Source organism: Triturus cristatus, chromosome 2_1, assembly GCF_964204655.1.
Source record: "Triturus cristatus chromosome 2_1, aTriCri1.1, whole genome shotgun sequence".
Taxonomy (NCBI): Eukaryota; Metazoa; Chordata; class Amphibia; order Caudata; family Salamandridae; genus Triturus; species Triturus cristatus.
Window position 1 is genome coordinate 292,499,990 of NC_140581.1, and position 14,463 is coordinate 292,514,452.

Consider the following 14,463-nt stretch of genomic DNA (forward strand, 5'->3'; position numbering starts at 1 on the left):
AATGGAATCCCATGGGGATGTCTTGTTGCCAAAGACTAGTACATCCGTATGCAAGAGTAAAGCTTCAGGCAGTTGGTTCACATCCAATCTACTACCATGATCCTGCAGTTGGTTAAGTTGGTTCTGGTGGTGTTTGTGTTGTCTGTCAGGGAGAGGAGGAGTTTGATGTCATCTGCATAGGAGATGACGGTGATGTCTTGTGCTAGGATTAGGTTAATGAGCGGTGTTATGTGTATGTTGAAAAAGGTAGGGCTGAGGGATGATCCGTATCAGTCTCTGATGTGAAGGGTGGCAGCCTGACCCTTTGGGTTCTTCCCGTGAGGAAGGGACAGATCCATTTGAGAGTGGATCCTTGTATGCCTATCTCGTGGAGTCTTCTGATGAGGATGTTTTAGGGGGACAGTGTAGAAGGCCGTAGAGAGGTTGCGGCGGGTGAGGACAACTGTTTCTACATGGTCCTGGATGTTTTGAATGCCATCAATGGCCGCAATGACTGCTGTTTCTATTCTGCAGTTCTTTCTGAATCCTAATTGTGTGTTGTCTAGAAGATGGTGAAGTTTGAGGAGGGTTGTGAGTTGCATGTTGATGGTCTTCTCACTCATTTTGGCTGGATACGGGAGAAGGGAGATGAGTAGGGAAGTTGCTCAGTTGATTCGGGTCGGCAGTGGGGTTCTTGAGTGGGGCACTGATTTCTGCAAGTTTCCATTCATTCGGGAAAGTAGCGGACCTGATATAGGTGCTAATGATGGGGGTCAGGGTGGTGCCGATGGGTGATGTTCTCAGGTTGTATATGTAGTGGGGGCATGGGTCTGTGGGGCCCCTGAATGGAAGGTCCGCATAATTGCTGCTGTGTCACCTCTGCTGATTACCATCTTGAACATCTCTAGGATAAGGTTTTGAATAATCTTTACAAGGCCCACATTTTGTGTGGTTATCTGAAGCTTTCAGGGTGATGAAAGCAATGAGAATGGAAACCTTGAGATAGGAAAATTTAGAGCTTCAACTTTTTTCGAAACTCTTGGATATGATTGCCTTTTGATTCTCGGACAGGATGATGCATAAGCAAACAAAATAGAAAGAAAGTATACTGGATGAACTTCTGTACAGCCAAGACCTTGTCAGAGACAAAAATACCTGTGTCTAGAAATACAACTGTGAACTGAAAAAAGCAGTGACAAGAGTCTTGGCAAAATCAACTCCTCGCTCAATACCTGGATGTGTTGTAATGATCTTTAAATTACAATTTAAACATTGGCAATTAGTTATGGTTTTAATATTTCTATGACCAGCTCAGAGCTGATCTTATTCTGGGTGATAAACACTAATCAAAAAGTTCTTATTTTTTGTAATGGGAATGTCAGTGAAAATGTACCTGTGAATGAAATCTTGCAATTTCCTTTTGCAATGCAATGCAAGCTAAGTTATGTCTGTCAGTACATAATTTTTCAATGGTGGTAAATCCTCTACTCATTTGAAGTTCGCATATCAAAGTAATTAAGGCCTTTTTTGAGTAGCCCAGCATTTCGAGAGGTAATACAGGATCCATCATAAACCAACAGTACAGGGTGTGGCATATAGTCTGTATGGTATTACCTCTGCATAATGAGTCCTTCAGGTAGAAATAAGAACAAATTCGACCACGTTATACAGAGTGAAATTTGTGCAGGGAAAAGGTGCAGTATTTCTTATTACTTGTAATCACTTTCAGGAATAAAATTCTCTTTGTGCAATAATTACTAGTGCATTAGATTGTTACCCATAAGGCTCACAGACTTGAAGGAAGCTATACAGGCTCAATAGAAATAAAACACCAGTACAATGACATGCTACACTTGTTCCTTTTCCCGCGAACATCTTGGAATTGACTGCATTAAGTATTGACCATGTGCACTCCTTTGTCATAAAGCGAAAAGCTTCTGTGCTTTATGATGCACCTGCACCATACTGCAGACATTTTCTCCGCGTTGAAGGTAAACATACTTACCTCCATTTACAGAGCTAGGGCAGCATAAAAATAATAAAGAACATGTGTTTAGTATTAATCACAAATGCGAAGAAACATGCACATGCAAGCAGAAAAGTGAAATTAGAGAGGAAGGGAATTTTTGAAGTGAAAATCAGAGGTGCATTACAATCAAACTAATAGGGACTATAGATGTGTTATCAATTCCCTATCTTTTATGGGGGTACTCAGAGCTAGAGAATGGGATAGACATCCGTCACCTTGCCCTTCGTTAATGCACATGCTTTTTGTATATAACATTTAAAAATATCACCTTAGCACTTCGCCTGCCTCTTCCTGGCTTGGAGCTTTGTGGTGGAGGGCTGATGGCAATGGGGTCACTGGAAGGGGGCTGAACAGCATCGGCCTTGTGACTAGAATTGCCATTTGAGTCCGGTAGCACTCCATTTTGCATGGGTAGTCCTTTGCTCGAGGCTTCCACAAATGGGTTTTGGGCAGACTTTATCACAAAACCATTCTGCTCCTTTAGTGGTACCCCATTGTCTGTCCTCGCACTGCCCTCATAAGGCCATTGGCCTGTCTTTGTGTCCTGTTTGGCAACTCTATTTGAAATCTGCTCAAACTGATGGCCAAAGTAGTCAATATCTCCATTTAGGGCACCATTACTCACAGAGCCATTTAGGGATCTATTCAAATTTTCTTTGTTCTGATTTGCATATTTGAAAGAATCAAGTGAAGACGAGTATGTCGATTTGTCTTGTGCTGTGAATGGATCATCACTAAAAGGATCAGGGTTAGGGGTAGGAAAGAAATCGAGATTGGTAGAAAAAGGGTTTTCAGGCGAGAAAGGTGACTGCGGCTTTGGCCGTGGAAGAGAAGAAGAGGCGGTGGCGTTGCCATTCTGTAAGAAAGGATTTCCTTTTACACAGTTCTGATTGCTGTCGATTTCAGTGTTAAGATCCACTAATAGGATATCTTTACTTTCCTATTCATTTGGAAAGAAAATGACATATAATTAGTTGAAGGAGCAGGATCATGCACAGTTTTATGACAACAGGTTACACATGTGTTGTCTTATTACTCATAAATGACCTGGAAACAAACTTGTTTCTAGAAAAAAAAAAGGAAATGAAATTGGCTTTTGCCATGTATGCTGCAAGTATACATATATCTTACAGCTACAATAAATATTGGTTTGTAGGTAAAATATGTTATCACTAGCCGACATATAACATCCTGCAGCAAGCATTCACAGATTCAGATATGTCCCTGGTCTGTTCACTGTCTGTCATAATTTCAACTGCACAAGCATTCAAATGTCATATTATAATATCAAAAAGCAACATTTGAGTTAAACACCCAATTAAAAATTTGCTCAGAATTCCGATTCAGCCAATAATTGGAAGTACTGTCCGAATAAGGATTATGAGTAACGTGGGAATACAGAAAATCTGTGTTCGCCCTCATGCACAAATTTCCAGGAAAAGTCTTGCAAATGGAAAACAGGTCAAAATGACTGAAACACCTGCGGCATGTGTTTATGAGCCTCAATACCCAACCGTATCCCCATTTATGAATTCAAAACGCATAATAGCCCAGTAATTCGGCATCCTACAATATTCGTAATTTCAGGTATAAAATTGCTGATGAGGGGTGTCCCACATCACTCATAATCAGAATTTTTGATGGCACAGTTAGTTTTGGACCCATAGCTTGGCATACCCACATCACTCAGAGAGCTAATTCATGCATAACGCAGACTCAGGCCCTTGAGGGGTCACTGATTGTACCTAGTCTCCTCTCAAAGACTGGGGAGACCACAAGCAGACACTTGTGGAGCAACAGGTTCACTTGCCTCTCTGCAACTACTGCATGCTTCATGCACAGTCACATAGTATCTGTGTGCAGCTCCAAATAAAAGTACCCATTTTTTAAAATTAAATGGGTGCATGACCTCGGTGTGCAGGAAGTGTTGGTGTTTGCAAACATTTGCTTACAACTTGGATTTGCACCTGGCCCAGGACTTGACTTATGACAAAACAGTTTAAGAGGGAATATGAAAATAAACAAAAGCCACATTTAATTATATTACGTGTCTAGATTAGTACTGGCTAATGGTTTTCCTTCTAGTTGTTAACATTGGAAGTGTGTGATATTATATGTGTAATTATGTCAGGAAATCATCTGGTGTTGTTTTTGAAAATGTTGGATAAAGCCCACACTAATAAAACAAACATATTCAAAAATTGATTCGAATGGGTATATTGTTCATTGACAATTTGAAATCCAGCCAAAATGTTATCTATAGCTATGAAAGAATTTAGGCAAATATATTTAGAAATGTTTCCTTGAACTTAAATGTCATTCTTAAGACATTTTGGCAAAATTCATTAAATGCAGTTTGACAACCAATAGCCAACTGAGCCTATTAAATAGCTTGCACTAACGCTTCAGTTGTTATTTATAACATTATTTTGACTATTTACATTTTTAAAGAATATAAAATTATTTTTAGCTATTTCTAGAATGCTGGCATTAGTATAAAAATAAAAAGTCACCTCTTTTGTAAGAAAATCTAATCTGCTATGATCTTATACTTTGTTTAACCAATTTTTCTTTTAAATATCTTATTGAAAACTGAGGAGCACTTGAAAAAAGCCAAAAAAAATGTTGTAAAATACATAGCTTTGTAGAAGACAAATTCTGAAATACTGACCAAACTGCAATAATTTACAAATGTTTTAGAATTTCTTAACAGTTTTAGCTGGCAGCAGAAACGCTGGAGTTAGTTTAATGATTCTGAGGAGTGTTTAAAAATGTGTACTTTGAGTTCAAAAATGCATGTTTTGTTTACATCATTTGTTAACAATTGCCGAATCAGTTTAGAAAGCTTCACATTATTTCAGAGCCTAGTTTACTTTAAAATATATGTTGCAATTTCAATATTTTCTAATATTGTAACTGCAAGGTAAAATACTTTGTTTACATTTAATTGCTATTACAAAAACTCTAGGATATTCTGGAGAGATCTGATACATTTTTAAGAGAAAAAGGGTTTTCAAACTTTGACTGCTAAAAAGATCTATGATTTATTAAATGACAGAACTATTTTAAAATTGTTTTACATTTTTAAGTATTGATGATCTATAGTTATGACACGAGGAAATGTCTTGTTTTTATTAAGTGTTGAAAATGATAAAGCTCTATCAACTTTGATTCTTTATAGAAAGTTATTTTCTTTCAGTCACTGTGCTGTGATGCTCTTAAACTAATCATTCAAAGAATAAAATACTAAACTGAAATTATAAAATAAACCATCATAACAATGAGTGAAAGATGCTGTTACATCATGTTACCTGTGTGGTTCCTTTTGATGGCAAATTTAAAAGAAATTAGCAAAGTGTCACATTTCACACTTAAGAGCAAAAAGAAAACAAACAATTATATTTTGAAGTTCCATTTCATTATCCTGTTCTGATGTTTGTCTTACATATTTCAAGGCACACCAGGTAACTGTACGTAGTAACCTGCATCACTTTAAACGTGTTTCATGCTGTTTCTCTTGTACATTGGCCACTTTCTGTTGTCTCAAACATTATGATATAACATAAACAAAATGGTCATGGAAAATACACTTACAATTTGTTACATAATGAATACCATGTTTTTCTATGTTGTTTTGGGGCAGGAAAGCGTTGATGTTAATGTGCGAACTATGGTCCAGTGTATTCTTTGTTATATACAGCCTGTCACAGATTTCAAATTGCCCCTCATTTCTCTCTAGGTGAGTGAACAACTGAAGGTCAAAGGGTATTTTAAAAGGGACTGATATTCCCTGCAACAGACAAAGTGTTATTCACTGGTCTTTATTATTAGACCACCAGCAGATTCTTGACAACATGAAAAAGGCTCGGTTTACTGAGGAATTTTTCAGACTTTTAGCAGCGTCAAAACTGGGTTAAGTCAGGAAAGATGGACCTGATGTATAAAAGTTCTTTGTAAGCTTGAAGGACAATCTTTAAAAAGTTTTAAGACATCACAAACCTTTGCAAATCATGCCTGATTTCCATTAAATTGGCCAGTGAAACTGATAGTAAAAATGCAAACATTGCATAATTTGCCCGTACTTTAAGTCCATTTGCAGAACATAGTTATGTTTTAAAAATGCCTCAATCTGCTCCCTAGACTGACTAGAGAAAGGTCAGACCCAAGGCAGGAAAACTGAAAACCACTGAAAGTTAAACTGTTCACATTTTTGTGGATAGAAGACATTGGTTACAAAGGAAAATCAGAATGGTCTGTAGACACAGGGTCCTTATTCAGATTAGGTGAATGGGCCTAATCAGAACTGCTGAAACAGAGTAGTGTTTCCACAATCTGAAAGTTCTGGTGTATTAAGGCCTTTCTAATTTACTGCTGGCAGCCCATCAGAATAAATGTGGCATGGAAAGCAGGAGTCTTGAATGTAGGCCAAAGATCCGACAGTAGTCTGTGGATTGCTGAAGGATACCAACTAATGCTAATATTTTTTAGAGAATGGTAAGTAGAAGAGAATTGCAGAAAAAGTGAATTTACAAAGGAATGTGCTTCTGCTTATTGTTGACCTTAGATAGAACCCTAGTCAAACAGCTCCATCTTTCCAAGCTAAAGACATTCCTAAGAATGTATTAATTTTGTAAAACTCTTTAGTGAATCAAGTTCTGAGTCTGGTCTTCAGGGAGTTGGGAATACAGACTACCATGGATCCATCTCACTAAAACTCCTAATTCATGTGAGTAGTAAGCCCATATTCAGAGAACTCAGACAAATAGAATTTTGAACTCACTTTGAAATGTACTATGGTAATATTAAAAATGTACATACATTTATGTAAATCAAATATGCATGTTACATAGGTCCTTTCGTAACCAACTTATGGTACTCAATTATTCTTGGAAAGATGAAAGTTTATAACAACACTGCTGGGGTTCATTTCTGTGACTGGCTGTTGAACAGGAATTTCAACAGCTACTCAAACACACACAGCAGTTAAATAGGGATCTCAACACCCACTGCTGAAGCCACTGAGCTTTAATAAAAATTATGCTACAGTTTCCCGTTTAGTTTATTTCACTTGGTAGTACTTTGACACTTTTAAACAATTATTTTTCTTTGGTACAATTGCATAACAATACACATGCATAGTCTGTTAAAATAAAATTCAATAAACAGGTGTTCACTGTAAATGGTAGCTGCTACTTTTGCCCTGATCTAAGTAAGTACCTCTGCATACCTCAGACAGTGAATCCAAGCATCATATTCAACTAATGGTGTGCAATGATTTCTCCTATGCAACTTAGTGAAGAATGTTAACTTTGCAATCTTCGTGAACTTTAAGAAATTTGATAAATCTAAAAATTCCCATATTTATAGGCAATTACACTTGCCAAAATGTTTTTGCAAGAAAATCCACCCATTAGAATGAAGAACGTTTGAAACTGCCCACCCTTGCCCACCCTTAGTTTTACCCATTGCACTTTTCGTTCTCATGGGAACTGCTAGCTGAAATATTCAAACAGAAAACCAATGCTTTATACTTCCTGATGACCCATGAATCAGGCCAAAAGACAGTACAGTCATTAGAACTAAAACATAAATCCACAAATTATGCTCACTAAGTTTAGAAAGCATCACAATGTTCGCTTTTATCAGTGTGGACTTTGTTGGAGGCAATATAATGTATATTCTAAGAGGCTAAAACATGTGTTCAAAATGCACACACTCACTGACAAACAAGAAGACTATCCTTTACAGCAGACAATATTGAGCATGTACTGGAAAAGGGATACTCTATTCTAACAATATTAAATCATTTTGAAATGTATATATATTTACATTAAGCATTAGAATGATTCGGTTATTAAATGTTAATATGGAATTTCAAGAAGATAGGATATACACAGTTGTTAATCTAGAAGCACAAGATTCATTGAACTTTGCAGAACATATTATTTTAAAACAGAAAAGGAGACAGTAGGTAAAACAATGGAATGGTACACAATGGAGTTTTAACAATAAAAGCAATGTAAGAACAGCAGATATGATTCATAGCTAAAATGCTATGCAGTCTGAAAAATTCTGTTCAAATTGGTTATTTGAGGCATAATAAATTGACACCAACTGTAAAATATAAATTTTTTCAACATGTGCATGCTTAAGACTGTCTTACAGTGATGTTTATTTCCACCAGGTGGGATTTCGAACTTTGCTGAACTTCTGTATCTTTACTGACATGTCACTTAAAGCAGACCACACAAAATGTTTACTCGTCTGTATGTGATGGCCCAATTGCATCCCATACATAACATACTGGTTATGGGATCCAAGTAGGACCACCTTTAATTTTCTGGAGGTATGACTTTTGAAGAAGTCATCCTCTATCTTGATAGGCAGATTAGCGAAGCTGAGATAATATGGGAGTAGACGGCTTACATTCAAGTGAGTAACTCATGTTATCTATAATCAGAAATATTAAATGATCATCCATGGGAAATGTTCTAGAACTTTGTGTCGGCTAAGACAGTTGATTCAACACTGCACCAATTTGATTTCAATATGGTCTGCCTCCTTTTATAATAACTGTGTCAAATTACATTGCAATGGAATGGAACACTATCCAGAGAACTTCCCAGTGGTTAAAATCACCTCAAGCATTTATATCCATCTTTCTCATGTTGTCTTGCTTAAGAATGTGGCAGAGTTTTCTTTTAATTGGTCATTGTGTCCCCCACTTAAATGTGAAATTCTTTATGAACTAAAAATGAACAATTTGCTAATTCAATCATGGGACCTCGGTCACAAATTCCTAACTTCCTAAGCACAGCTCTTAGGGATGGCTGTATCTTCTACAAAGGTTTCTACTTATCTAAATGTATTTACGCAGCAGCAGGTTTTTAAACATCGATAGTCCTGTGTGGAGGCAGAAGGGGCTAATAACTGACTAAACTTTAATTGCACAACCCGATGACTTAGCCAACAAATTGGTTTCTATGAAGCAAAGGAGAATCAGGAAAATCATTTAATTAACTCCAAGTGAGAATAAATGAACGCTGGAAAATCACCACCAGAAATAAGAATGTGAAGACAGTTACGTCACAGGCTCATAAAAAAAACAGATTAGTAAATGAAACTGTTGTAAACAAAGGAAAGAGGTGTGGTGAGCTGTGTCCCGACCTCAACTGCTGCTTCCAGACTCACAGCAGTATCCCTGTACATCACCCAGAGGCAATCACAAAATGACAACTGGAAAGTTGAACTAAGTGGGCCATCTTTATGCTTTGTTAGAAATACTGACCTTTCTATAGAGGAGGCATATGGGGCCCGTGCCCTTGGCTCTGCTTGCCATGGCCCCTCTTGTGCCCCCTCCCCCCAACACAGCTGCGGACTGTGCCAGGGGTCGATACAGGTAAAAAAAAACAAGTAGACACTGCACCTTGCCACACACATCAATTTGTTAAAGTACATTTCACTGAAAGCAGTGAAGTTTGTGTAAAGTGTTTAAGTTTAACTGGATATATGTGCATATCTATGTATTTTCAAATATATATCTGCACACATATATACAAAGTTAGATTTAAACATTTGAAGCAAACAGGTTCATATGTGTGAGTATATTTTTATCTGTGGCCCAATGTGTGCCTCCCTCTCTAAAGTTCACTTCTAAAGACACCAGTGCTTGTCAAGTTTTATTCAAGGAGGAAGACAGGTAAACGGTGCAGATTAAAAGTGTGTGTGTCTTGTTGTGACAGGAGGTGTCCCATTGTAAATTAGTATGTGGGCCCTCAGCAATATGGGTAAATAACCCGCAGGCCCTTTCTAGGGGTGTACTTCGAAGTTCCCTATCTTCTGCAGTGCTGATTCGCTTCATAAGAGGTAGGTGATGCTAAATGAGTAGTTATGGGTTTAAAGACACGCTTTGACTGCATGATAACCTCAGATGTTAAGTTCATCACAGTATGCAGAAATCTGCCTTTGACTGTTCAAATATAAACTGTTTGGAGTTACGAAATGTAAAATGCGTATACCCACACATCTGGACATAAACTTTTAAAAAGCAAAGTTCTGAAATGTGTTTGTCGCAGATGGACTAAAAAGTAGTGGAGATTGGAAGAATTTTGTGAGGGGAAAATTATGGTTATACCGAATTACACCTCATTCCACTACGGAAGTCAGTCCTTTCCGTCTTTTAAAAGGGAGAGATCCTGCTTCCAAGATATGTCCATGGTGGTTTAAAGAGAAATGCAACTACCAGTCTTTTTCTGACTCCATGATTACTGGGGTTAAAGAAAGAGTTTGTTCCAAACAAATGAAAACGAAGATTTGGTACGACAGCAAGTGGAAAACTAAAGCTCATAATTTCAACAGGGGTGATTGGGTCAGGGTTAAGAAGCCTGGTTTAACCATGAAGTGTTCAGAAAGTTTTGGTAAACCCATGAAGATTGAACGGGTTTTTGGTAATAGTGTCATAACTCGAGATGGAAGATTATGGAATGTGAAACGTGTTGCGAAATGTCGCAATATACCCAGTCAAATTGTGTATTCTCCTTCAGTGCATGATAATGATACTGTAGCGTCCAGAGTTAAGGTTTCTGATCGCATAAGACTAGCTCCAAGAAGATTTGACGATGAATAATGCTTGTATTCAGTTAGTTAGTAATGTATTGTCTGGGTTTTGTCATTCTGTATGTATGACTGTACATAGTTGTTCTTAAAAAACAAAGGGAGATATGTTACAATTGCATTTACGTGTTTCAATGCTTGTTTTATTCAATATGTTAGGCTTTTGGCATTGTGGCATCTTATGAATAACGTTGTGTTCCATATGGAACCTGAGTAGACTGTGAGGCTCTGCGGGCAGTTGCACTGTCTGGAGGATGCTGATCGGTCATCTTTGGTTGCTGTGCTGCTTATAATAAATCTACATATAATCTTTGGATATGCTTCATGAACTTTCTTACAGTGTTATTTCAACTGCATGGCGTTTTCTTTATGGGAATAAACTGCACTTAAGAACTTAATACATATTTTATTATTAATTTACCAAAAAGGAACGACGGGGCTGATGTATGCGCATAGGTTTAGTGGACAAGCCTGAACTGCTTCTAGTGAATAAACTATTAAGCAATGTTGTTGACAACTGCAGATTGTGAAACTGACCTCTGACCACTATTGACCAATGGTTGGATGTCAAAGCATCGGCTTTCCTGAAGCCCACGTGACTACAGTTTGCCAAAGCTGATCCCTTCAGGGCCGGGTTTACAGAACAGGCTTCTCTAGCCAGCTGGGGGCAAAATGTTGTTTGGAAACAGCAATCTTATTCTATCTTTTCAAAAACAGATATTTTAATAGCCATCTTATGTTCATGTGCTTTAGTCAGTATAATGCTACTTTAGATAGGTAGTGTACGATTTTCTTAATATGCACTAATACGGCTTTTGCTAATAGTTGTTTTGAATGTGGTTCCAGCGTGGAAAGCAGCAAGCACAAAATATGTAACTGGTCACACTCTTACAAATTTTAGGTGGTCTCTTTACATTGCCAAAATGCCTAGCCACCCATCTGGCTTCGCCATTTTCCCATCCCTAACGCTGGACTTTACACTGTGGAAAATGTACTGAATTATAAAATTTTCCACTATATTATACGTCGTCCAGTAACATACATCTCCGCAGATATTGATTATTTCAACCAGGATCTCTAAATCAGTGAATACAATTTTTTTTGCACACCTGGGTTTAAATGGGAGTAACAAAAAAAGTTAATGGATAAGGCACCGAAATCATGACATATATTCTCTATCAAGTATGGTGCCGATTCACAAAACACTTTGTGAACGAGCTTAATATCTGCTCTCATAAACTCAGTAGCACATTTGGAGCACATTTCTGACTCCTTAGGGATTCACAGACAGTAAGTACTTCAGTAAAGCGTACGATGGTGCAATCGAAGACGCCCTGCTGGTCCAAGGTGTCTTGCATTTATTTCAGCTGAAACATTATGCATGCATAATGATGTAGAACTACGTATTGGGACATGTAACTGTTATTGTTTACCACAATTCAAATATTTGACTCTATGCTATACACTCTAATTAGAGCCCCTGGTGGTTCTGCTGCATTTGAAACTATAGAAAGATTCATCCATGTATTTTAGTTTATTTTCAGTCACTTCTAGGGAGGTAAATTACCTACTGGAGTTTGCATCTCTACCCCTGCCAGAATGTTCAAAATTCTGCAAATATTTCTAAATCTGTTACTGCAACAATTCTGCCCTCCTGGCAGATTTTGTGCATTTGTAAGTGTTCTTTTCAAAAATAAAATTCAATCAATTCCGATTCTGTGACTCGTAATGGCAGGATGTGTATTTGCTCACCTAGGTGAAAAATATTGATTTAGGCCCAAGGTGAACCGTCTATAGCGGTCCTACATTGCCACCTAGTGGTTTCAATCACATGATAAACATGAAGGTGAAGGGTAGGTGCTTTACAGATTTCACTTAAACCTAAAGATACAACTATAAGTGCATAAGGATTAGTATTTCATTTCACTATGGATTTTTTTTATATTGTAGGGGTGAATTTTGTTTCATAGTGAAGCTGCATTGATAGAAGCATGTTTCACAGTTCAATAGACTACATAACTATTATATCAGTTTAATTCTAGTAACTCTGTGTTTGTTGACAAAAATGTTGCTTTTAATCATTTTATTGGCAATCTTTGAGAAGTGATGTATTAGTTATTGCACTTTCTTCTGTCCTCCTGCTGTGGCCCCTCTGTTTCATGTTGCATTATGCTGGATGCCACAGCTCAATTACCTGCTAATAGAGAGAAGAGAATACATGTGCTCACAACCACTAGTTAACATTTGTTCTCAGCACAGCCACTGTAACTCAGTCAACCACTGAGGTTTGCCTGTGCAGGCCATGCAGTCAAGCTGCACGAATAAAAATACTGCTGCATTTCTTACCTAGGGTCTGCAGGTCTTAGAATATTATTGGCCAACATAATCATGTATTCACGGTCATGACGTTTCAAAATGCTGTAAAATACATAATTAACTTTAACTTATTCTGTAGCTGGACCTACCATTCTGCCACCCTAACACACTTTAATTGGGAGTGGCGCAGACGTGCAGGGCTCCCCTGGATTGGAACTTAGAAGGCCGTCTTGCTATGTTTACCATACAGCGCTTGGGGAGTGGTTATCTCATATAATGCTGGAGCAACCATAAATGTACTTCCAGCAAATCACATTTTCCTCCGGTAATTTGAAACAACGAGCTGAATGTGTAGCGGTACATACCGTGGGACTGCTGAAGTCAGGAGGTGTCGACATATCGCCAAACAAATCCAGCTGGTCAACGCCCTTTTTCAAAATAATCAAGATGTTTAGTGATTTGGCAGTGATGATTTCACCAAATTTGTGCATTTTGTTAAGATAAGAGTCTCCTTATCTAACACCACCAATAATTTTGTGCACATTTAGGAAAATAACCTTGTGCGCTCTTTCAGACTGTGGTTTAGTATAGAGAACATACTCATAAGTGACAGGGTATAAAGGAGTCCGACAGATGCACATAAAAGTAGTTCCACGCTGAGTGACTTTATGTTGGAACAAGCTAGAGTGCTGGTGTGTTAGTTTTTTCCACCCATGCTATGAAAAATAGGAACTAGCATTATTTGTGAGTTTTTACCTTTTTAATGTGTCAAAGAAATATGAAAATAACCTGGTGAGATTCATGAAGATGGAGGCGAGAAATGGCAGAATGAAGATGACACATCATTGCTTAGGAAGAGTTTGGTGTAGTTGTTCTATCCAGATGGAAAGTGAGGCAGAATAGAAGGAAAAAGGTGGGCGTGATGGAAAGTCTGAGAGATAACCATTTCAATAGTTCTAAAATAATATGAAAAAAAATGTTACTGAGCTAAGAAAAGAGAGTGGAACGTACCAGTTTTAGCTTGCCAACTTGATCATCCACAAGGACCAGAGCATCACTGCCATTCTGAAACCAATGAGAGACATGGTTACCATTGTGTGTACAAGCCTGTGTGCGTCCTGGGAACAGGGTAAAGAAGAAATAATGATGTATATGACTGTGCTTTCAGACCAGCACACAGTGCTCAATTTGTAAAATAAATAGGATATTTCTCAGAAGACCACAACAGCTTGCACCATCCATTGTTCGTGGTAGTCCTTAACAAGCATTTGCGATTAAATAGGTCTCGCATTTAGGCGTGTTTGAGCTATTGACATTGCAAATAACAATGCCTTTTATTTTTGTTTTTGTTTTTAAAACATAAATAACAGGCATTGTCATTTACAAAGCCAATAGCTTAAACTCGCATAAATGCGAGTCCTATTGCATTGCAAATGCTTGTTACACTTCTACTTCCTTCATGCTTCCCAGTGGCTGTCTTCTGTCTCTGGTGATACTGCAGTGGTAGATTATGCAAGTTGTGGTCA

General features: G+C 37.8%; 1 protein-coding gene across 5 annotated transcripts in view; it reads right to left on the bottom strand.

Annotated features, from left to right (window-relative positions):
- Positions 1-14,463, bottom strand: part of DAB2 (DAB adaptor protein 2) — a 269,293-nt gene that overhangs the window by 25,655 nt on the left and 229,175 nt on the right. For 3 of the 5 annotated variants that reach the window (XM_085631150.1, XM_085631147.1, XM_085631149.1), the window contains exons 8-10: positions 13,949-14,002; positions 13,303-13,365; positions 2,277-2,948 (exon numbers count right to left, since the gene is read on the bottom strand). In XM_085631150.1, coding sequence (XP_085487276.1) covers positions 2,277-2,948; positions 13,303-13,365; positions 13,949-14,002 — 789 coding nt within the window. The remainder of the gene's footprint in view (positions 1-2,276; positions 2,949-13,302; positions 13,366-13,948; positions 14,003-14,463) is intronic. The other 2 variants (XM_085631152.1, XM_085631151.1) reach the window with 1 other exon arrangement.